Below are 23,098 nucleotides of genomic sequence, written 5' to 3' on the forward strand. Positions count from 1 at the left end.
CAGCACTTAGCAGTAGGCACTTAATATTTATTGAATTGAAACTGTATAAAAAATTTGCACAAATAAAATCAATGAAGCTAGAATAAGGGAAACTGTCATTTGGAGAAAAAAAAATCTATGTATCAATGATATCTGACAAAGTTTTGATAGCTTAGAAATATAGGGTATTAGGATAAATGTATGTGACTCAGAGTTTTTCCCAAATAGGTAAATAAGCATTTATTAAGTGCTTTCCAAATGCCAGGCTCTGTGCTAAGCACTATACAAAAAAAGGGGAATACAAAAAAGTTGATTAAAAAAATACTATACTACTTGCCTTCAAGAAGCTTACATTAGAATAGAAGAAATAAGACGAGAACAACTATGTACAAGTAAAATACACACAGAGTAGATGGAAGTTAATCTCAGAGGGAAGATATTATTGGGGTATAGAATCAGAGAAATGGAACCAGAAAAGGGTTCCTACAGAAAATGGGATTTTGAGCTGAATACTGAAGGAATTCAGGAAAACCAGGAGGCAGAGGTGAGGAGGAGAGCATTCTAGGAATGGAAGACAGCCTGTGAAAAAGCACAAATATGTGAGAAGGAGTGCTGCATGCAAGGAAGAATAAGTAGGCAAGTATTGGAGAATCATAAATTGTAAAGCACATGGAGGGAAGTAAAGTGTAAGACTTACTTCCTGTACACATACAGGAAAGGTTCACGTTGTAAAAGGCTTTAAAAGTAAAAAAACAGAATTTCATATTCAATCTTGGCATTAATAGGGAGCCACTGGAATTGACTGAGTAGGGGTGATACAGTCAGAGCTGTGCTTTAAGGAAACTACTTTGTCAGCTGAGTGGAAGAAGGATTGCAGTGGAGAGAAACTAGAGGCAGAGAGATGAGATCAAAGAGGCATTTAGAGGAATTCGACTTGGCAAGAAGCATTACTTCTTCACAAAAGGATGCAAAGGAGACAGTAGAAGATGATATCTAAGTGATGTGAGTTAAAGAAGAATGAAAAAGAAGGATTTCTCATTGAAGATCCTCAATTTTTTTCAGGGAATTATGAGGTGAGATCTTCAGCTGAGGTGATGGTAGGAGGAAATCTTGTATTGAGGTTTAAGGAGGGATGAAAAGGTTTGGAATAGCTGCTGCATTTACTGGGAGTGCTAACCTATTGCTGCAGTGAAAGTCTATTTGAGATTATATAACAAATGTGTAATGGACCCAGTCCCCCTGGTTTTGTGATTTTCTCCAGCTCCCCTTAGAAGCACATGAGTAGGAACAAAGGCAGTGGATAGTAGGAGTAAACAAGGGTGGGGTTTGGCTAGATGTGAGTGATGACAGGGCAAACGAGCAAGGGATGTGAATGCAGGGATAGTGCTAAGTGAACTGATTCACCAAGAAGCTGAGAAAGGGAAGGGAGGGTAGCACAGCCAGGACAGAAGTGATGGCCTAGGAAAGAAGTGAGGAATAGAGGCATTAGAGGTCACTGTGAGAAAAAGACAAGGTTAGGAGTTAAAAGGCAAACGGAAAGACAGAATGACAGAATGTTATGAACTGATAAAGAAACTTCAGAGTTTATGAATATGAAAGTAGAATGCTTCTGGATGACAGCAAAGTCAAAAGTATGGTCAACTGTGTACAAATTATTAGCCATGATATGAAAAATTGTTCCAAATCAGTATAATCAAAATGATTCTTGAGGTTTCATCTCACACAGAGTAAATATCCCTTAATTCCCATTACCATTTCTAGACAATCCCTCTACTATTATAATTCGGTAACTCCTGTTCCTTTAGCATTTACTCTATCTAAATGTATTACTCAATCTGGATCGTAATGGCAATTATGTATTGATTCCCTCACATCATTATCCCTATTTTCGAAGAAGTTCAGTACCTGTTTTACCAAGGGCACATTGGATAGAGTGCTGGGCCTCAAACAGGCCTGTATAATACATAGCAGGATGCTTGCAGCCTGCCAAAGGATTTCGGGCAGCCTATGAAAAAAGTCGCAAAAGAAAGTAAAGATTCAATGAGTACTTTGTCCATGTCCTGTTAACCTGCCTTCCACTAGTCACTACTGTGCCCGTCATGTAACTCGGCAGGTGGGTTGCCACTGTGCACTCTCTCCTGTTTGTCCCACGACAATCGGAATATAGAGTGTTTAATCTGGAGTGGACAAATAGATACTTGCTTACTTACGGAAGAGACAAAGTATTATGCCTTGTTTGCTGAGAAGTAACAGCCCATTCCAAAGGAATACAATCTTCCTTGCCATTTCAAATTAAAACATCCTGACTTAAGCAAACTGGACACCAATGAAAAGCAAACTAAAGCATTCAGATTGTTAAAAAAAAAAAATCTCAGTGAGGAACAAAGGTTTTTCAAGAAAGTAAACTCAGAAAATGAGGCCGCTACTAAGGTTAGTTTTCAGATTTCTAAAGAAATTACTGCTTCTGGGAAGTCTTTTACTAAAGGTGACTTCATAAAGAAGTGTTTGCTGATTGCATTTTCTGGATTATGTCCTGATTGAAAAAAAAAGTGTTTTTGAGAAACAGTTTAATCATTCATTATACCTTTACTTAGAAATGAGCCACTTAGGGGGAGGAGCCAAGATAGGGGAGTGAAAGCAGTGACTTGCTTGAGCTCTCCTCCAAACCCCCTCCAAATACTCATAAAAAATGGCTCTAAACAAATTCTGAAGCAGCAGAACCCACAAAAAGACAGAGTGAAACAAATTTCCAGCCCAAGACAACCTGGATGATTCATCAGAAAGGTGTATCGCGCCGGGCTGGGAGCGCAGCGCGGCGTGGGCGCGCAGGCCGCAGAGAACCTGGAACAGGCCTCAGAGGACTGAATCTCAGGCAGCTGTGGAGGTTTCCAGACTCCTCAATCCACTAATGCCAAAGACAATTTAGAAGGTCAGTGGGAAAAGTCTGTTTCTTCGGTGCTGAGACAAAAAGGCAGGGTCTCAGCTCCATTCCCCAACAGCATGGCCCTTGGGGGGGGCAGCTGCTTCCCAAGCTTCTGGCCCACAGACTGAGGGGGAATCCAGTGGCTGATCAGAGAGGGACTGCAGGGATCTCTTTGCCAGTGCTGAGGCTCCAGGAATCTTTTGCTTCGCCCGTGTTTGGATCTGGGTCACAGTTCTGGGCGGCGGTGCTGGGGTGAGGAGGAGCGCTGGCTTGGTGGAGCTTGTAGTGGCTGTGGAGAGAAACCCTTCCTCACAGTTACAGGACAGAAAGGAGTACTTGTAGTTACAGGCCAGGGAAGGAGTAAACACCTCGCCCCTTATCATACCACCTTGCAAGAACTGAAAATTTACAGGTCCCTACAAGTATCTCTGAAAACAGCTGAAGCTTGGGACAGTACACTCTTCACATTGGAAGCAGACTCTTACCTTAACAAAGAGTTTAAAACTCAAGTAAGTGGCCCGGGATCATGAGCAAGCAGTGCAAAAAGAGTCAGACTATATTATCTTACTTTGGTGACAAAGAAGATCAAGATATACAACCAGAAGAAGAAGACAACAAAGTCAAAGCTCCTACATCCAAAGCCTCCAAGAAAAATATGAATCAGTCCCAGGCCTTGGAAGAGCTCAAAAGGGATCTTGAGAAGCAAGTAAGGGAAGTAGAGGAAAAACTGAGAGTGATACAAGAAAATCATGAAAAACAAGTCAACAGCTTGCTAAAGGAGACCCAAAAAAATACTGAAGAAATTAACACCTTAAAAAATAGCCTAACCCAAATGGCAAAAGAGTTCCAAAAAGCCAATGAGGAGAAGAATGCCCTAAAAAGCAAAATTGGCCAAATGGAAAACAAAATCCAAAAGATTACTGAAGAAAATACTTCCTTAAAAATTAGAATAGAGCAATTGGAAACTAGTGACTTTATGAGAAATCAAGACACTGTAAAACAAATCCAAAAGAATGAAAAATTAGAAAACAATGTGAAATATCTCATTGGAAAAACAACTGACCTGGAAAATAGATCCAGGAGAGAGAATTTAAAAATTATTGGACTATCTGAAAGCCATGATCAAAAAAAGAGCCTAGACATCATCTTTCAAGAAATTATCAAGGAAAACTGCCCTGATATAGTAGAACCAGAGGGCAAAATAGAAATTGAAAGAATCCACAGATCTCCTCCTGAAAGAGATCCCCAAAGGAAAACTCCTAGGAATATTAGCCAAATTCCAGAGTTCCCAGGTCAAGGAGAAAATATTACAAGCTGCCAGAAGGAAACATTCAAGTACTGTGGAAACACAATCAGGATAACACAAGATTTAGCAGCTTCTACATTAAAGGACCACAGGCATGGAATATAATATTCCAGAGGCAAAGGAGATAGGATTACAACCAAGAATCACCTACCCAGCAAAACTGAGTATAATCCTTCAGGGGAAAAAATGGTCATTCAGTGAAATAGAGGACTTTCAAGCATTTTGATGAAAAGACCAGAGCTGAATAGAAAATTTGACTTTCAAATACAGGACTCAAGTGGAACATGAAGAGGTAAACAGGAAAGAGAAATCATAAGAACTTATTAAGATTGAACTGTTTACATTCCTGCATGGAAAGATGATATTTATAACTCATGAGACCTTTGTCAGGGTAGTTGGAGGAAAAAAATTATATGTATATAGAGATAGATAGATAGAGGGCACAGGGTGAGTTGAAGATTAAGGGGTCATATCTGGAGAATAAAATTAAGGGATGAGAGAGGATATACTGGGAAGAAGAAAGGGAGAGGTAGAATGGGGTAAATTATCTCACAAAAAAAAAAACAGAAAAGTCTCTTACAGTGGAGGGGAAATGGGGGAAGGTGAGAGGGAATGAGTGAATCTTATTCTCATAGGATTTGGCTTAAGGAGGGAATAACATACACATTCAATTGGGTATGGAAATCTGTCTTACCCTACAGGAAAATAGGGGGAGAAGGGGACAAGAGAGCAGGGATTATAGAGAGGAGGGCAGATTGGGAAAGGGGGTAATCAGATGTAAATACTTCTGAGGAGGGACAAGGTCAAAAGAAATAACAGAATAAATGGGAGGGCAGGATAGGATTAAGGAAAACAGAGTTAGTTTTTCACAACATGTCTACTATGGACGTGTTTTGCATAACTGCACATGTACAACCTATACTGAGTTGCTTGCCTTTTCAATGAGGGTGAGTGGGGAGGGAGAAGAGAGAAAATTTGAAACCTAAAGTTTTAAAAACATATGTTTAAAAAAATGTTTTCACATGCTACTGGGAAATAAGAAATACAGGAAATGGGGTACAGAAGTCTATCCTGCCCTACAGGAAAATAGAAGGGGATGAGAGAAGGGGAGAGAAATCGAAGAGAGGACAGACTAGGGGAAGGGATATTCAGAGTGCATACCATCTTGGGGTGCAGGGAGGGGGGGAGACGGGGTGAAAATTTGGAACTCAAAAACTTGTGGAAGTGAATGTTGAAAACTAAAAATAAATAAATTTATATTTAAAAACAAAAAAAAAAAGAAAATGAGCCACTTAAAACCTATCTGTGGCCTGAAGAAATTTAGTCTATTTTAATTTTGGCTCCTACCTACTGCCAAACTGTGCAGGTCTGGCCTAGAATCAGGAAGACCTCAGTTCAAATCCAGCCTCAGACACGTATCAGCCCTGTGACCCTGGGCACGGCACTTAACTTTTGTCTGAACCACTCTAGTATCTTTGGCAAGAAAACCCTATAAATAGGGTCATAAAGAGTCAGACATGACTAAACTCTACACCACCACCACAACAACAAATACCTTGTTTTTCTGCCTTCCTCTCCAGCTCATACCTTTATATTATGGAACTTCAGTATATTTAACACTTCAACCTATTCAATCACCATAACCTACTCCCCTATTCTACTTCAGCTACACATAGCTATGAGTCATGGTCAAGGACATGGTCACATTCTTAATCTTGCCACCAACTATAACTTTTTCATACCTATGATCAAGAAATCTGAAATTCCTTTATCGGATCATAACCTCCTATTATTCAATCTCTCCTCATGATTTACTCTTCCTAATTCTACTCATTGTCCTCCACCTCTCAGAACTCTCATAGGCCACCATTCTACTTCAGTTTCATTTTCTTTCTTTGTCAACCCCAACCCTTTAGCTAAGGGGTTCAAGTCCACCATTTTCCTCTCTTCTTGAATCTCTTGTCCCCCTGTCTTCCTGTTGCTCATAACCTTGCCAAACCCTAAACCTGTATGACTCTATCCATCCTTCTCCTTTACTGATATTCACGTTTTACTGAATAGAACTGGAGGAAGTCACAGAGCACTACTGACTGTTTCCACTACCTATTTGTAAAATTTAATCTCAAATTAGTCCCCACCACAGCAAGGTAATTCTTTTATCTTCCTCCTCCAATTGATTTTTATCCGACTCCCCACACTGCCTGTTCCACACTTCGTCCTCTCCTTAAAACTCCCACAATATTATTTTCCCTCATGTTTATCATTGAGGCCTTCACCTCATCTTAACTGAGAAAACAGAGGCCCTTCACTATGAGTTTCCTCTTCTCTTTTTCACTACATATCCTTGAAATCATTCCCCATTCTCTTCTCCTTTCATCCAGCCTCTAATGAGAAGATGGGATGTATGGGGCATTAAGAGAGGACTAGTACCTCTGGGGCGAGAGCTTACTGAGACCTTTTCAGGGTTGCTTATCCACCTTCGGGGTCCAAATGGTCACCCAATTTTGACCTATGGCTCCAAGAAGCTGTAGCATGTACAGCACCCGCATTCCACTAAAACCATCTTGGCAGATGGGCTAAACCAGGTTGAGGGTAACTGGCAGGCCTCAAACCCACTGGTAAGTTAGGGGGATGTCTAACCCAAGCATGTGGTGGAATGGGTGAATGAGAATAATTTGTTCCAATGGACCTGAAGGTGGCTGAAGCTTAGAGCTTGGTGAAACATCAAAGATGCCAAAAATGCCAAGATCATCCACTGCATCCTGGGCCATTGCCAGTTGTCCTGACTTTTGTCTTGCCACTGGACTTCAATGACTTTGGAAGAGAGAATGAGGCTGATGACTTTGCAATTGTACAATTCTGCCTTACTTAAAAAAAAATTCATATACAAATCAAGACATCACCATGTGATATCACTTGTCCTCTTCAAAAACAAAGGACAAACAACAATGAAACATGGCCCTTCTCCATGCTAAGGCAAACCTCTTCCACATTCACTCTTAGTTTCATTCCACTTTCTCCAGCAAACTGTCCCCACTATCATTGCCCCTCTCTTCCACTTCTCTTTATTTTCTCCCTAACTACTGGTTCCTTTCCTACTGCTTACAAACACACCCAAATGCCTTCCATCCTTAAAAATCTTCTCCAAACCCTACCATTGCCTCACACTATTATCCTGTATCTTCCATGGCACATAAATACAATGAAATATTACTCAATTATAAGAAACAACAAACGTGAAGAATTCAGAGAAATGTTGGAAGACTTAGATGAAATTATATGCAAATAAGTACTAAAATAAAATCTTGCTAAAATGATATCATGAATTAAAAAGGTCAATTCATATACTACTCATTCAAAACTAGGTACAAACCTGTTGAAATACAGTGCTCAAATAATGATTAATACACTATTTGTGGGACTAAAGATATTTTATTAGCTATTAAGGCTGAAGTTTCTGGTGTTTTACTGTCTAAGAAAATATTAATCATTCATCAAGTATTTATTAAACACCTACTATGTGCCTTAAGAACTGCTGGATATCCAATTCCCAATTTATTTTAAACAGACCTAAAGTTGGGAGAATTTACTAACATTACAGATCAAGTTTAAAAATTTTCTTGTTTCAAAGCTGGGCTGAAACCACCCAGATGAAATTTAAAAGGGACAAAAGTCTTACACTTAGGTTCAAAAAATCGTCTGTACAAACTAAGGGACATCTGGTTTAATAAATCATAAAGCAATGTGATCTTTTTCCTTTAATTTTAGAATCAATTTACAAAGATAAAAATCCACAGGTAATATTAGTGCAAATGAATAATTATAACTGGTGAACATATGTCTTGCCTTAATGCTGAGAAAATAATCTGAGCGCAATAAGAAACAAGTAAGAGTGAAACAACTTCTCCAATAAACTGACTGGGCTAATCAAGCAGCATGGCAAAAGTAAATTATGTTCCAAACCTCATCTTTCTCTCCTAAATACATATGTCTAGGGTTTGCAACACAGTGGGGAGGTACTAAGTAGATAACGGAAAAATTATTAGTGATGCCAGGGCCAATGCAACAGCAGATGTCCGGACTTCTTGGAAAAGTCTAATCTTTCATGGGAACTGTAGGAGGAAAGGTCCTAAAGGAAGGAGAAATATAACTGGAAGTTGTTGAGAATGGCTAATCTTCCAATGCAGTTTTTTAAAATCAGTTCGACACTTGTATATGATATTTCAAGACCTGTCTGTTTTATGGATAAACTCAGGCAAAATTATTTCTAGTGGTCACATAAGTCCAATGACAATAGTACCTGAACACAAATTTTCACATCTCTTATTAGAGTTCCAAATATACTGAACTCTGTGTTTCTGAGGCACTGCCACATAATAATGCTTCAAAATTTTTCTGGTTAGTTTAAAAATAGAGAACTAGTCTTCTTAATAGCCTATTTTGTCTAATGGAAAAATCTAAATTTCTGTATAAGGGTGTCCCAAAAATCTTAGTGCAGACTTTTGGAACACCTTGCAGAAAGAAGATGGCAAGTGAGGAAAATACATTTTCAATTTGAAGTGAAATGAAAGTGAATTATCTGGGAACAATACATTTGTACATCTCTGAAAATATTGAAAGTCTATCTCTACCATTGAAGTATGGTCCTTTGTTTTTATTTTTAAAGATAAAGTGAAATTATTTCTTTGTACACTAATACAGAAATAGAAAAAATTCAAATCACATTAGGCTTGTTATTATACAGTAATTGATAAGTTATTTTAAATTTACCTTTTCATTTTTTAACATGAAATTGCACCATAAGAACCAAATATTTAACTTCTAGCTTCTTCTCTGTACATATAAGTATGTTTCATTATTATAAGAATTAAACACAAAATGAGTTTTCTAAATGATGAACCAATTCCACAAACTAATTTAAATGTATTATCTTTGGGACAGAAGATTAATTATAGATAATGGCAAATAATCTCATTCTTAGAGCTCTTTCATTGCTGATAAAATTAATCATCTCCCAAGTGCTTGCTGCTTGCAATGAAAACAAGTATCTTAAAATTTTTTATTTCTTAACATACTGATCACTGTGAACATAAGTTCTACACAAACAAGTACAACTAGTCTGTGTGAAACTATGAGGTTCTCTAGAAATTTACTCTGAAAACAATGATGAAGTTAATAAAAATTAGGGTTGAATCTGTAAAATATTATGAAATAGTAATAGAAAGCTTATGTTAACATTTAGCTTTTAATTTCCTGGAAACTAACAATTTCCTCTGTCATTCCCAATTTTCTAGCAAAAACAGACACTCCCATTTTTGCAGCAAAAATAGTCAAGAATTCAATGAACCTTTAAAGATATATAAAGATATCTGAAATATCTTTTCCCACAGACAGAAAAAAAAACAAAACTTGCTGGACCAATATAGAGACTTTGTGCAGAGGTCAAAGATACAAAATTTCATTTTACATGTTAAATGGTAAAATTATATTAGATTTCCAAAATGTTTACACTGGGAATTAAACAAACAAACAAATGAAGACTATGTTTTTCTTACAATAATTGAGTTCTAAGATTCCATCCAATTTTATATCTATGATTTTATGGTGATGAAAGCAAAAATGTAAAAAAGTTAATAAATGACAATGATATACATTTCTCAAAAAAAATTCAAATGGATAGCATATATAGTCCCTTCTTACAAAGTAATAAACAGTAAAAAAATGCAAAAATATAAAAATTCATTTATTAATAATTAAGCTCTATGGATTGTAACATCACTAAAGAAAAGAGAAGTAACATGTTTCTACTTGAAATTAATTTCATTTAAAAACCTAAGAAAAACTGAATTGGGAACTTTTTATTGGGACTGACAGTATTATTATTTTCTTTGAATACCTTGTCTGATACAGCTAGAAATTTGATAGAAATGTAATATTAAACAGCAATATTTTATATAAACTGATATTTTACTTCTTCCACTATAGGAATGATTATGAAAATGTAGTTCAAATAGTGCCATCTTGTGGCTACTTTAACACTCATCACTTATGTTTTATTTAACAGTAAGGAATATGCTTATTAGGGAAAACTCCAACTTGAAAGGGCCATAGGAATCATAGAGATTTAGAGCTGAAAAGGCCCAAATAGATCATCTCTTGCAAGATTCCCCCCTCCCCTTCCCAGTTTACAGATAAGGAAACTAAGGCTTGCCCAGAAAGGGGAAACTATTTGTCCAAGGTCACATAGGTAGTTATGAAATAAGTTAACAAAACCAGGATTTTTGACTCCAAAGCCAGAGTTCTTTTCACTGCACCAGCTAAGCTGACATGCATGTGCCAATCTCAGCTTGAAGATCTCTGGGGATGGAAACACTCTCCCTCCAGGGACACCCCATTCCACTTTTGAACAGCTCTAATTACAAGTAATCTTTATTTTACAAACAGCCCAAAGCTGCCTCTCGGCCAAGTCAACCCCCTTTTTCTTAGTTTTCCCCTACAGAATCAAATCAGACAAGCACAACCCTACCTCCATGTGATAGTCTTTTAATACTTAAAGAGAGGTATAGCCTCAACTCTCCCAAATTAAACATCTCCTTCAATTGATAAGTATATTGCAAAGTCTCAATCTTCTTCTATCCAAGTCAGCCTCTCCTCCTGGTCTCCTTTGCCTGAGAGCACTCTCGTTTGCCAGTCCTTCCTAATATTTGAGCCCCAGAACTGAACACAATCCTCAAGACATGACCTTACCAGAGTACAGTGAGATCTCCCTCAATCTGGACACTTATGTTCCTATCTTGCATCCAGTACATAGTAAGCATTTAATAAATGCTTGTAGATCAGCAGAACTATAACTGCGATAATTAATTCTGTAATGAGTTTTATGGCTATGACCTCTCTTGTAAGGATATGTTTGCTATTTAGGACTTTTTAAACTGTAATTTTCATATTTCCTTTGCAAATGCAAACAGACTGCTAATGGTTAATTAGAAAATATATGCACACATAACTAAATGCCTGTCAGTGAACGTAACACACCCCATTATATGAAGTACTATATAATAAGCAGCTAGGTGGTGCAACAGAGCACCAGGCCTAGAGTCAAATCTGGTCTCAGATACTTACTAGCTGTGTGACCATGGGCACACTTAACCCTATTTGCCTTAGCTTCCTCATCTGTAAAATGAGCTGGAGAAGGAAATGGCAAACCACACCAGTATCTTTGCCAAGAAAACCCTAAATGGGGTCACAATAAGCAAAACAAGCACTGAGTGAATATTAACATATTTTCTAGGTCTCTCAGGGCCTGGAGATTGGCTCAGAAGAGTTAAAAAATAAACCAGAAAATCAGGCCACATACTTAATGACACCTTTATTCTTTGTTTTGCTACAGAGCCTATTAGGAGCTGATGACCACTTGTACAGAAGCAGGAATCCCTAGGCTCTGGGAATGTTTCCCAGATTCCAGGCCAAGGCCAGGAGAGCTGAGGTCCTTATCTCTTTGAGAACAGCCATAGGGCAAGTCAGATTCTCCCATTCTTTGTCTTTCTTCTTTGCCCCCTCAAACAAATATAATGGTTGAAGATCCCGAAGCATACATGTGGGAGCAGAAGGAACAGAAATGATCATTTTATTAGCAATCACAACAGATCAAACTCAATATTTGGGTTCATTGGTACAACACAGAAAGAACTGCTGCTGCAGTTGGAGGACCTGGGTTTCAATCCTACCTTGGATATTTAGGTAGTCACAACCTTTGGCCTTCTGTTGCCATTTCTGTAACAATGAGTGGGGAGTGGATTATATGGTCTCTAGTGTTCCTTATAGCTCTAGATCTATGACTGGTGAAAAAACTTAAATCAACAACACTTCACAAATGTTCAGTAAAATGAGAGATCACATCAATGGTAGAAGCAAGTCAACAATTTAAAAGTCATTAATCACTAAAAAGAATTAAAACCATGAGGCATAAATCAATGACATAAAAGGTTATAAATACGATTATATAACATACATGAATATTAATGATCAATATTATTGAATGTGTAAGATATACAGATAAACATATATGTGAATAAATGTGTAAGATAAACATGTGAATAAAATAACAATCACAGAGTATAACTGAGCTACTACCTAATCACCATAAAAAATTTGGCACTTTAAAAGAACTTGATTCATGTCTCTCTCCATACAGTTCCTATTGTTAGGACTCAATGAATTATAATTCATAAAGATCACAAAATATATATCTGGGAGCAGAAGTAACAAACTACACTTGATCACTGCTCTAGAACCAACTGAATCAAGAAAAATTAATAGGTGCCATAGATGGAATCTTTCCTACATTAAAAAAAAAGCCATTCTTTTTTTTTTTTGTATTTTTTTTCTTTCTAGGCAACTGGAGTTAAGTGACTTGCCCAGCATCACACAGCTAGTAAGTGTCAAGTGTTTGGTCTGAGGCTGCATCCGAACTCAGGTCCTCCTGACTTCAGGGCCAGCACTCTATCCACTGTGCCACCTTGCTGTCCCCCAAGAAGCCATTCTTATTGCTGCTCCTCACACCCTTCACAAACTAATACCTAGGTCACCCAGACAGCTAATGGAGACCTACCTCAAGCTACAAGCTAAGAATTTTCAGCATTACCCACTTCTAGCTTTCAGAAAGACTTCATCAGTTCTATAGATTATCCTAGAATAAATCTCATTCAGATACATGCAGATTCTTTTTTCCTTTATTAAAGTGGAAACCATATTGCCACAAGAACTCTCATCTGGAGAAGTACTTGCCAACAAATGAATAAATTAAAATTGGCAGGAGAAATTCTCCTTTTTGCCTTAAGAGAAAAATCCTCAGCAAATTATCACTAGTTCATTCTATCACTGGAGCTTAATATCAAATTAGCTTTTTTGACTGCCATATCACACTGCTGACTCATACTCAAATTAATAGTGGACTAAAATACCCAGATCACTATCACATAAGCTTTCATATCACTCCCCCATCTTGTATTTGCACAACTGACTTACAACTTAAATTTTAGGATTTTATATTTATCAATATTCAAATTTATTCGCATTAGATCGGCCTTTGCTATTAGCAAAAATATTTTTGAATCTCATTTCTGTCAACCAGCTTTTTTGTTGTTCTAACTTTGACAAATTTTCATCCATATTCAAATAGATCTGTGATCTCATCAATTTGGTGGTTCCCTCACACAATAAAGACTTCAACAAGTCATTCCCCCAATAGATAAGTGGTTAAATGATAATAAAGAAAAAAGTTTCAAAAGAAGAATTGCACACATTAATAATCATATGAAAGAATGTTCCAAATCACTAAAAATGAAGGAAGTGCAAACCAAAACAACCCTGAGGTTTCACCTCACACCCTGCAAACTGGCAAAGATGACAAAGGATGGGAAGAGTCAATGTTGCAGGGATTATAAGATAGGCATGTTAGTGCACTGTTGGTGGAATTAGGCCAACCATTTTGAAAAGCATTTTGGAATTAAGCAGTTAAAGTGACCAAAATGTCCATACTCATGGACCCAGAGATTCTACTACTAGGCTTATACTTTAAGGTCATTCATTGGTTAAAAAAAGTCCCAAAATACACAAAAATATTTATAATAAGTGTGTATGTGTGTGTGTGTGTGTGTATGTGTGTTAGCAAAGAATTGGAAAAAAAAAATAAGATGCCCAGTCATTTGGGAATAGCTAAGCAAACTGTGGCACAAGAATGTAACAGAATATTACTGTACCATTAAAAAAAAAACTATGATGCATATAGAGAACCGCAGAATGACATACATAAATTAAGTAAATTGAAGTAAAAAGAGTCAAGAAAACAATGCAGGATGTTCCAAAAGTCTTAAAACAGTTTTAAACTTTAATATTTTAAAATGAATGCTGCAAAATTATGAGGAACAAACACGGTCCTAAAGAAGAAATATTAATAGACACTTCCTCCCAACCCTTTTGCAGATTAGGAGGTCCATGGATATAGAACATATTTGCATATTTTCAGATTTTTTCAATGTATTGATTGGTTTTACTGATTTTTTTTCTCTTCTTCCTTTTTTTTTTTTAAATAATATTCTTTGTTAGATCCAAATTTTGGGAACAAGCACTCACTATTCAACAAAAACTGCTGGGAAAACTAGAAAGCAGTCTGGCAGTAACTAGCCATAGATCAACATTTCACAACATATATCAAGATAAGCTCAAAATGGGTATATAATTTAGAAATTAAAGGGAATATAATCAAATTAGAGGAGCATGGAAAAAATTACCTGTCAGATTTATGAATAAGGGAAGAATTTATGACCAAACAAGAGACACAGAGGAGCACAAGAGGCAAAATGGATAATTTTGATTGCAGGCAATTTAAAAGGTTTTGCACAAACAAAACAAATGCACTCAAAATTGGAAGAAAAGCAGGAAACAGGAAAAAATTACAGCAAGTTGCTCTGATAGAGACCTCATTTGAACTGAGCTAATTTATAAAAAGAAGAGCTATTCCCCAATTGATAAACAGTCAAAGGATATGAACAGGCAGTTTTCCAAATCTGCCTACCTGTATTACAAACCAATCTATGCATCTCCAGACTGTTCTCAAGAACTCTGAGATGTAGTTTTGGAAAGACAAGACATACACTAAAAGAAGAACTTTTTCTTTCATTATACATCTTTATCCGATTATTATTCTGAAAACTTGCTGCTCATGCTTAGCTCAAGCCATACTAGCTTTCAAATTACCTTATCTCTCCTTTCTTCCCCATCTACTTCTTAGTAGCAAAGAGTCCTCACCTCTTCCTTTACAATTTTTTCACCCCTACTTAAGAATTCAAACAATACTATAGGTAAGAAATACTCTCCTCCTTAAATTTATAACTTAATAAGACTCTTCCTGTAGGAATGTCTATTAACAATCCATAAATTAGCAGTAATTTATTTAATGGAGAATAACTATCTTCATTAGGTCCCTACCCCACATATTAGAATATAATTTCCTTATGAATTAGCTTAGAAACAAGAGAGTAAATACAAGGTGTCCCAAAAGTGTTAGTGACATTTTAAACTTTAGCAGCTTGATTTTAAGCTTTCGTAGCTTAAAACTGCACTACAATTTTTAGGACACTCTGTATGAGCTTAACTATATACATTACTAAGTTCAAATAACATATGTTTTAATACTAAAATGCCCTAATGAGGTCAATATTGCCATCCAAATTAATTACCAGACAACCAAATAATGTGTTAATTATTAATGGACATTAGCTTGACATACACGAATACTTCACTATCAAGCTATCTTTAGAGTTGATGCTATGGAATCATACTTTAGGTGAAACAATATTAAAATAAGGTGCTTCAGATACATCACATTAGATCCCAGGCATACTTTTCTCACAAAAAAATTCTTATCTACAATAGGAAGTATTCTTCTAAGGCTTTGGTATCAAACACTATTTGATATAGAAATACTTCTATGTCTCCTGATGGTGTCAAAGTGCTCACAAAAGCTTTGGCAGGTCCTATTTACCAGAGTTCAGGGGTAAGCTGAGATAGAGCTGTTTCAGGATCAACTTAGCTATATTCAGACAGGCTCAACACTAGCTGAGCCAGAGGTAATGAATTTTCTCAGCAACAGTAACTTTCAAAGATCGCTTCCTACTTTATAAAGGAGATGTTACCAGCATTGGTAGAAAGGACCCAAAGCAATAAAATTACAAAGCCTTAAATTATTGAGAGATGTCTAGTAGTAGTATGAGTAATAAGAACAAAAAATCAGTTATTCAAAAGGGAAAAAAGAATCACTATTTAAGAAAGTCAGGAAAGTGTCACTCACTTATATAATACAGGTCTGTCCTGCAGGGCTTCCATTGCTCGGGTAAGAACTGGAGCTATATCACACGATTCTTGCGTCAAAGTCCTGCATTCACCTAAAAAGAATCAACTCTATATATAATAACTATATTTTTGAAGAAAGATTGAGCTCAATAATATGTTCTTTGTTCATGCAAAAAGCCACACTATAACTCTAGATGTCTAATTTCACACCAAATTTTATAAGTAATTACTAAGTTGATAATGCTGCAATAGTTCAAAACTTAGTTTAACTTTCAATTAAACTAAAATTTCAGACTTTGCAATCAAGATCATTGAATTATTACATAAATTTAGATTACCACAAATGCTGTGAAGTACATTTCTAACTTCCATTTGAAAGTCAGTCACATAGGGAAGTTTCAAATTGTAGTTTGCCAGATGAAAAGGCACTGTAGAAATTGCAAAGCATTACAATGCCTGGCATAGTACACTGAATGAATGTCCTGCCCTCTAAACTGAAGACAGAACTTTCAAACAATATCAATTTAATAGATACGTGAATAATTAATAACTGCCAACTGGTGATAAAAATATGGTTATAAAATGGGCTTACTCCTTGACCTGAAGAGACCTGATTTTATTTCTTTCAATTGAATTCACTCCAGCCAATATTTTACTGAGTAGCTTCCTCAAAAGAATGTATGGCAGAGTTTAATTTTTGTTCCCTGCAGAGCCTGAGACACAGTAGGCATTTAACAATTTTTTGCTTGCTTCATATAATATACAAAGAAATATAAGATGTAGCACTTCTCATGAAATGTCCAAAATCTGAACACAGGTGTATGAAAAGCTCATTAACAATAAAAGGTTTGAACAATTATTACCATAGGCAAATCACTTTACCACTCTATGCTTCAGTTCTACCAACGTAAAATGAGAGTAGGACCATAGAGTAATATAGACTTTGAGTTGCATGATATCTTAGATTCCCTCAAATCCCATCCCCTCTTTTACAGATGGAGAGTCTATAGCTGAGAGAGACTAAGAGATTTGGCCAAGGTGTCACAGACAGTACTTGGCATAGCTAGGAGTTAAACTCAAGGTCCTTGACTCCAAATCCATGGTTAGTTTCTGCTGTACCATTATGCCTCCCTAATGATAAGATTTTATAGAGCTTTAAAGTTTTCACTACTTCATTTGAGCTTCACAACAGCCATACAAGGTAGGTAAGTACTTTCATTTCCTATTTCATAGGCTGTTATAGGGAAAAAACTCTGTAAAATTTAAAGTATTATACTCCATACATATGTGTCAGATTATGTTAATTAGCCAATAATATTTATAGAGCTATCTGCATATACTTTTCAATATTAGACTCTTACCACGATCTAACAAGCACTTATTAAATGCTTATTATGTGTCAGTGACTATATTAAATACTGGGGATACAAAGAAAGACAAAATCAGTCTCTGTTCTCAAGGAATTTACAATCTAATTGGGGAGCCAACATGATGACAACTATATAAAATATATATATGTGTATATACATATATATATATATATAATATAATATATATATATATATATATATATATATATATATATATATATATACAGGAAAAACTGGAGATAATCTGAGAAGAAAGGTACTAGTATTAACAGAGCCTAGGAAAGTCTTGCAGAAGAATTTTTATTGAAACCAATCTTAATTACTTGCCACTTATCCCTTCTATGTGCAGCAGTAGGCATGTTTTCAGCTCTTGTACCCCATCATGTAGGTCTGTGGTGGTACCACCCTCTAGCTGTCCCCATCTGATTTCACAGAATACTAGGCAACTTAAGAAAGTTCTGAGATTACAAATTTGGCTCTGTGAGTACCAAATGGATTATTGGCTTCAGTTAAGGAGTCCAGGAAAGCAAGATAATTTTTGTGTTACCTCAGCAATTTACAATTGTTCTGAGATCTTTGGAACATCTTGTTCATTCTGGAAGGACCATAAATATCACAGAGTCTTGGAAAATTTTCAAGGGCACACCTGAAGAATACTTGTCCTCCTAATATCAAGGTTTAACCTGTATGGCAGTGGCCTTCTGAACAAATATTAACTTTGGGACGCTCCTAGCATGCTTCTTTCCTTGAGTGCAATAATACAGGTTAACCTAAGCCCTGTGTCAGAAACACCTTTATAGGGTATTTCTATTCTCCACGATGTGAACACTGAAAGGTAACATATTGTAGGGGGTAGGAGGAGAGTTTTCAACTGTTTAAATCAATGGATAGATTCAATGAAGACTTCTTTCACCTGAATTCAAAGGTTTAATAAGAAAGTTATATGGACAGTGAGGGGCAGTGACAGGATCAGAGTCCCACAGCCATTAAGTGTCATAGACAGTATGTGAACTCAGGGTCTCTTGACTCCAGTGCCAGCATCTTATCAATTTTTCCATGCCTCTCTGTTAAGTAGGCTGGTTTCTACATGTGGATAATGCAAGGATCAAAAGGATAATGCAAGGATCTTTGGGGAAAAAAATATTCTGAGATGGGAGTTTTCCTTGAATTAGTTGTTCAGATTTCCTGTAGTAATCTCATTTGTGTGATGTTCTTCAGGTTGTGATCAATTTATTTCATTCCCACACACCTCATGATTTTTGTGAATGCTGGGATGATTCATTTTTCCCTTACAGGTGGTATTTTTTGAATACAGTAAAAACTGAATCTTCTAAATTTTTGTCTTATGAAACATTTTTTTTTGCTGAATTGTACAGTATCTGGTACATGTTGGCATTTAATAAGTGCTTAATGAACTATGAAACTCATTTGTTTTACCAAATAGCAGTGACTGACACTTAATATAAGGCACTTAATAAATGTTCATCACATCAAAAAAAGACCGTTTTCTCTTCCAACATGAGAATCTAATTTTTAGCATACTGATAATGAGACAGACATTGCAAGTGCTATGAATATGAAATTACTTAATCTATAGCCATCATGTAAGGTAAAAGTGCCCTTTATGAATAAGTTAGTGACATCTACCAACATATGCCACAGCAACATGCCACAGGCAGTAACCTTGGCTTACTGGTCTAACATTAGACCATTTGTACATAGGTACAATTGCTTAGGAACCAACAACATATGATCAAATAATGCAAACAAAGCATTTGTTATACTTAAACACTTAAAAAAAAAGGAAGATGTTATGAGAAAAAATCTTTATGAAAGTATATATGACTATAAATTTCAAAACTGGGCTAACTTGACCACTGAGAGTATTTTAAAATTATTTTTGTAGAAAAAAAATCCAAGTATGGTAAATTCTTAAGAGTTCATCACAGAACATAATTTTTAGTTTAGTATAAATGGAATCAGAAATAACTTAATAGTTTTCACAAACCCTGGCTATCTGAAAAACAAGTAACTTACTTTGGGCCCATCTGTAAAGTCGTTCATAGGAAGTTTCCTGAAGCAAGGCCATCTGTTCCATAATTTCTAGACTAAAAAATTTAAAACATATAAGTGTGAAGCAATAGCTACATTTAAAGATCTAACTAAAAAGATGATTAATTACAATTCAGTAAAACCATGTTTTTGCCACCTTACGCAACTGGTAGTACTTTTTAATGTGTAAAATACTCTCACTTAAATACTGTCAGTTACATATGTCACTTTGTTACCTAAATAAAATTCCATCTTAAACATTTGAAGAGGTAATACATTGGCTTCCTCTCTCCAGAAGCAAGAACAATACCATCTACCACTAACTCATAGTGTTGTTCCAAATATTATTTTTTAAAGAATTAAGAATAAATGAAAAAGAAAGAAGACTGTCAAAAAGCAATAAGAATGTTATTTTATTACTAAATTTACTTACCCTGCAGTCTGTTGGTTTGTTCGCAAGAGGACTTTGACATCATTGTGGATTTGTTTTACTCTTCCTAATGCCTTGAAAAAATCCTTAAAATAAAGAATATGATTAAAGCATTTTTGCCAAAACCTCACATACTCAAGCTAAGATGTGACTTTAGAGGCCATACTTAAACATTCCTTCATCTTCTTCATGAATTCTGACAACTTCAAAATAAAATTAATAATTCCTTCATCTGAACTCAGAGAATCAGAAAATTTCAAAGTTAGCAGGGACTGCAGCAGACATTTAACGCAACCCATAACCAAAAAAGAATCCTCCTCTACAAGATACCAAACAAAAGGTCAACCAGCCTTTTCTTGAAGAACTTTTAGAGGGCATAATCATTATACTCTGATAGTTCAGTGGATCTGCAATCTCCTCAATGTGTATACTTCTTTGAACAGTGAAGACTGCACCCCAATTAAACCTTTTCATCTCCTGTGACTCTTGTCCATGTTCTCCTATGAAACCTCCATGTTTTTACATAAAAGGGCCCAAAATGGCAGGAGTATTTCTCTAGTTGTCTTGGCATAAGAGACCTATACTGGCTGTTTATTAGTTAATCTTCACTCTTGACACATGACTGGCTCACTTTCATTTCCAGTCATAAACCTCTCTGATAACATCCCAAATATCCTCTGCACTCTTGTACAAATAATTGGTTGGTAATACTCAGCTTCTTCTTGCCCACCATATGCTACTCCAAATGCCTACGGTTCAACTTAATTCCTCAGAGATTGTGATATCCCAATGCTGGTAGCCATAGGGTATCCCTGGAAGAATACTTTATTTCAGATCATAGATAGGGAGCTGGAAGGGACCTCAGATGCTACAAAATCCAGTTCCTTCATTTTAGAGAGGAGAAAATTAAAGTTCAGGAAAGTTTAGTGACCTTCCCCATGATAGAGAAATAGCATCAAAAGCAGGATATATATCCTGGTCCTCTGAGTTCACAGCTATACTACTGTTAAAAAAAGATGGGATTTTGCTTCAAGGAAAATCTTGGGGTGCTTAAAACAGTGAAATTTCTCCAATGGAATCCAATCCACTCTCTTGTTTAGTGACAGTCCTAGCATATTTTCCATGTGTAGTGTCTATCAAAAAAAATGTACTTGGATCAACACTATGGGTTGTTTACCCAATTGTACATCACAGCCTGGACCACGTGGTTTTTCAGTAAGGATAGATAGGCTGAACTTTTTCAGTGATTACTGGTCCTTATTTAGAAGTGATCCATCTTCTTTAAAAGCTTTCTTCTAATGAGGGACCTCTCAGACATATGTAAATATCATATGATTCCTTGAAACATGTAACAACAGAGATAACTTTGCTCTATCATCTGACTAGTAAAGTCAAGTAAGGTATAAAAAAGAGATGTGTTTACCAAATATATTTGACACCATTACTGGAGGTGGTCGGCACAGAGTCCGAAGGGACTACTGGTCCCCATCTGTAAGTACCACTTATAGACAGCAAGTTCTTAGATTTGCTCCTGTTCATGAATGGCATGGTTCTGACCTCATTAAGCCCTGGAACATGGCAAAGCCTCAGAAATGCAGTTATTACCATATAATTGAGCACCTGTTTTACTGGTTATTGTTACATTTTTTTGCCATTTTTCTCAACTAAGTTCCTCAAGACCAAGAACCATGCTTTCTATTTCTTTCATATTCTTCACAGTGCTTACTTAATCACAGTGCTAGGCATAAAGCAGGTGCTCAACACAGATTGGTTGACTGATTACTTAATGACAATAGTTGAAATTTTCTCATTCCATGGAAACGTCTTGTACCTTTATAATTTTCACATTACCTCACTGGCATTTAGTTGATGAAACAAACAACATTCTTTTTTGAAGACTGCTGCTAGTAGCTTTCTCTTCTTCTTTAACACTCAACCTTTTCTTGCTAAGAAGCAAAGGAGTTGAGCTGCCATAGTATTCTCTCAAATGTAAATGGCACTAAAGAACAAGAGGACTACAAATTTCAACAAGCAATGCCTTTGTAAAACTTTTAATTCACATCCTTAGCTCTCCTTTTCACAAAGACTGGTTCAGTTCTAACTAACACAGGGAAGAAGGAGGATGAGGGGAAAAGAAAGAACATATAAATAGTCTTCAAACAGCTAAAGAACCATAATGTAAAAGAGTATCTATGGATTTATTCTTTGTTGCTTCAGAAGGCAGAAGTTAGAGGGAAGCAAACTTTGACCCAATATACATAAGCATTTTCTAACGAGTTTTCAAAACAGAACAGGATGCCTCCCAAAGTAGTGAGATTCTTACCACTGGAGGTGTTCAAACAAAGGCTTGATTACCACCTATCAAGGATGTTATAAAAGGGTTCCACTGAAGTGTTAGTGACTTTTAAAATTCCTTCCTCTCTAGAAACTTTTAATTCTATGAATGAATACAAGTCAAGACCAGAGAAAATTCAGGGGCTCTACAATGGTCACATATCACCCCAAGCTGAAAGGAGTACAGAGACACCAGTTGAGTTTGTCTGTTCCAGGACATAGGAAAGAATTTGCTTTAGTTTGGTCCAAAGCCACAAGCCATTCCTGCAACGTAGCCTGGAATGAATTCCAATGTCCCTAGGGGTTCTACTAATCTGGTGATGATTCATAGCTGCACTAATAGCTACCTATCACTCAAATCTAGGCTCTCTCCCAAAAAGAAAGAGATGCCCAAACTGAAGGAAAATCATAACTACCTTTGAGAGTGGGCAAGTATGCCATAACTTGCCAGAGCATAATGCATTTTATACACTTTTTTCCTTTACTCTTTCTATCACTCTTAGTCTCATTATGCTGTCAATTTCTGCATGTCATCTCCAAATTCTAACTAGATAATTACAGCAAAGAGGATGTTTCATACCATATATATACTACAGAACTTAGACCTCTGTATAAGTTCCACCTAGTATAAACCATTAAAAATAATCAAAGTTAAAACTATGGAATAAAGACATCTATTTAAATAGCTCTGCTTATAATACCAAGATTCTTGCATGTTATTCAGAATTTGTTTTTGTTTCTTGTTTAGACCTATAATGTAATCAGGGAGTTCCCATAGAGTAGATTCCTATAACCAATGTAGACTGGCAACTATACTATAACTTAATAGTTTCCTGGGACAATGACAAGTT

At 36.2% G+C, this 23,098-nt stretch overlaps 1 protein-coding gene across 1 annotated transcript in view; it reads right to left on the reverse strand.

Annotated features, from left to right (window-relative positions):
- Positions 1-23,098, reverse strand: part of COG6 (component of oligomeric golgi complex 6) — a 144,265-nt gene that overhangs the window by 77,398 nt on the left and 43,769 nt on the right. Inside the window, exons 6-8 of the mRNA XM_020969969.2 lie at positions 19,917-19,999; positions 19,469-19,539; positions 16,060-16,153 (exon numbers count right to left, since the gene is read on the reverse strand). Coding sequence (XP_020825628.1) covers positions 16,060-16,153; positions 19,469-19,539; positions 19,917-19,999 — 248 coding nt within the window. The remainder of the gene's footprint in view (positions 1-16,059; positions 16,154-19,468; positions 19,540-19,916; positions 20,000-23,098) is intronic.

Source organism: Phascolarctos cinereus, unplaced genomic scaffold, assembly GCF_003287225.1.
Source record: "Phascolarctos cinereus isolate Bilbo 61053 unplaced genomic scaffold, phaCin_HiC Scaffold_726;HRSCAF=1367, whole genome shotgun sequence".
Taxonomy (NCBI): domain Eukaryota; kingdom Metazoa; phylum Chordata; class Mammalia; order Diprotodontia; family Phascolarctidae; genus Phascolarctos; species Phascolarctos cinereus.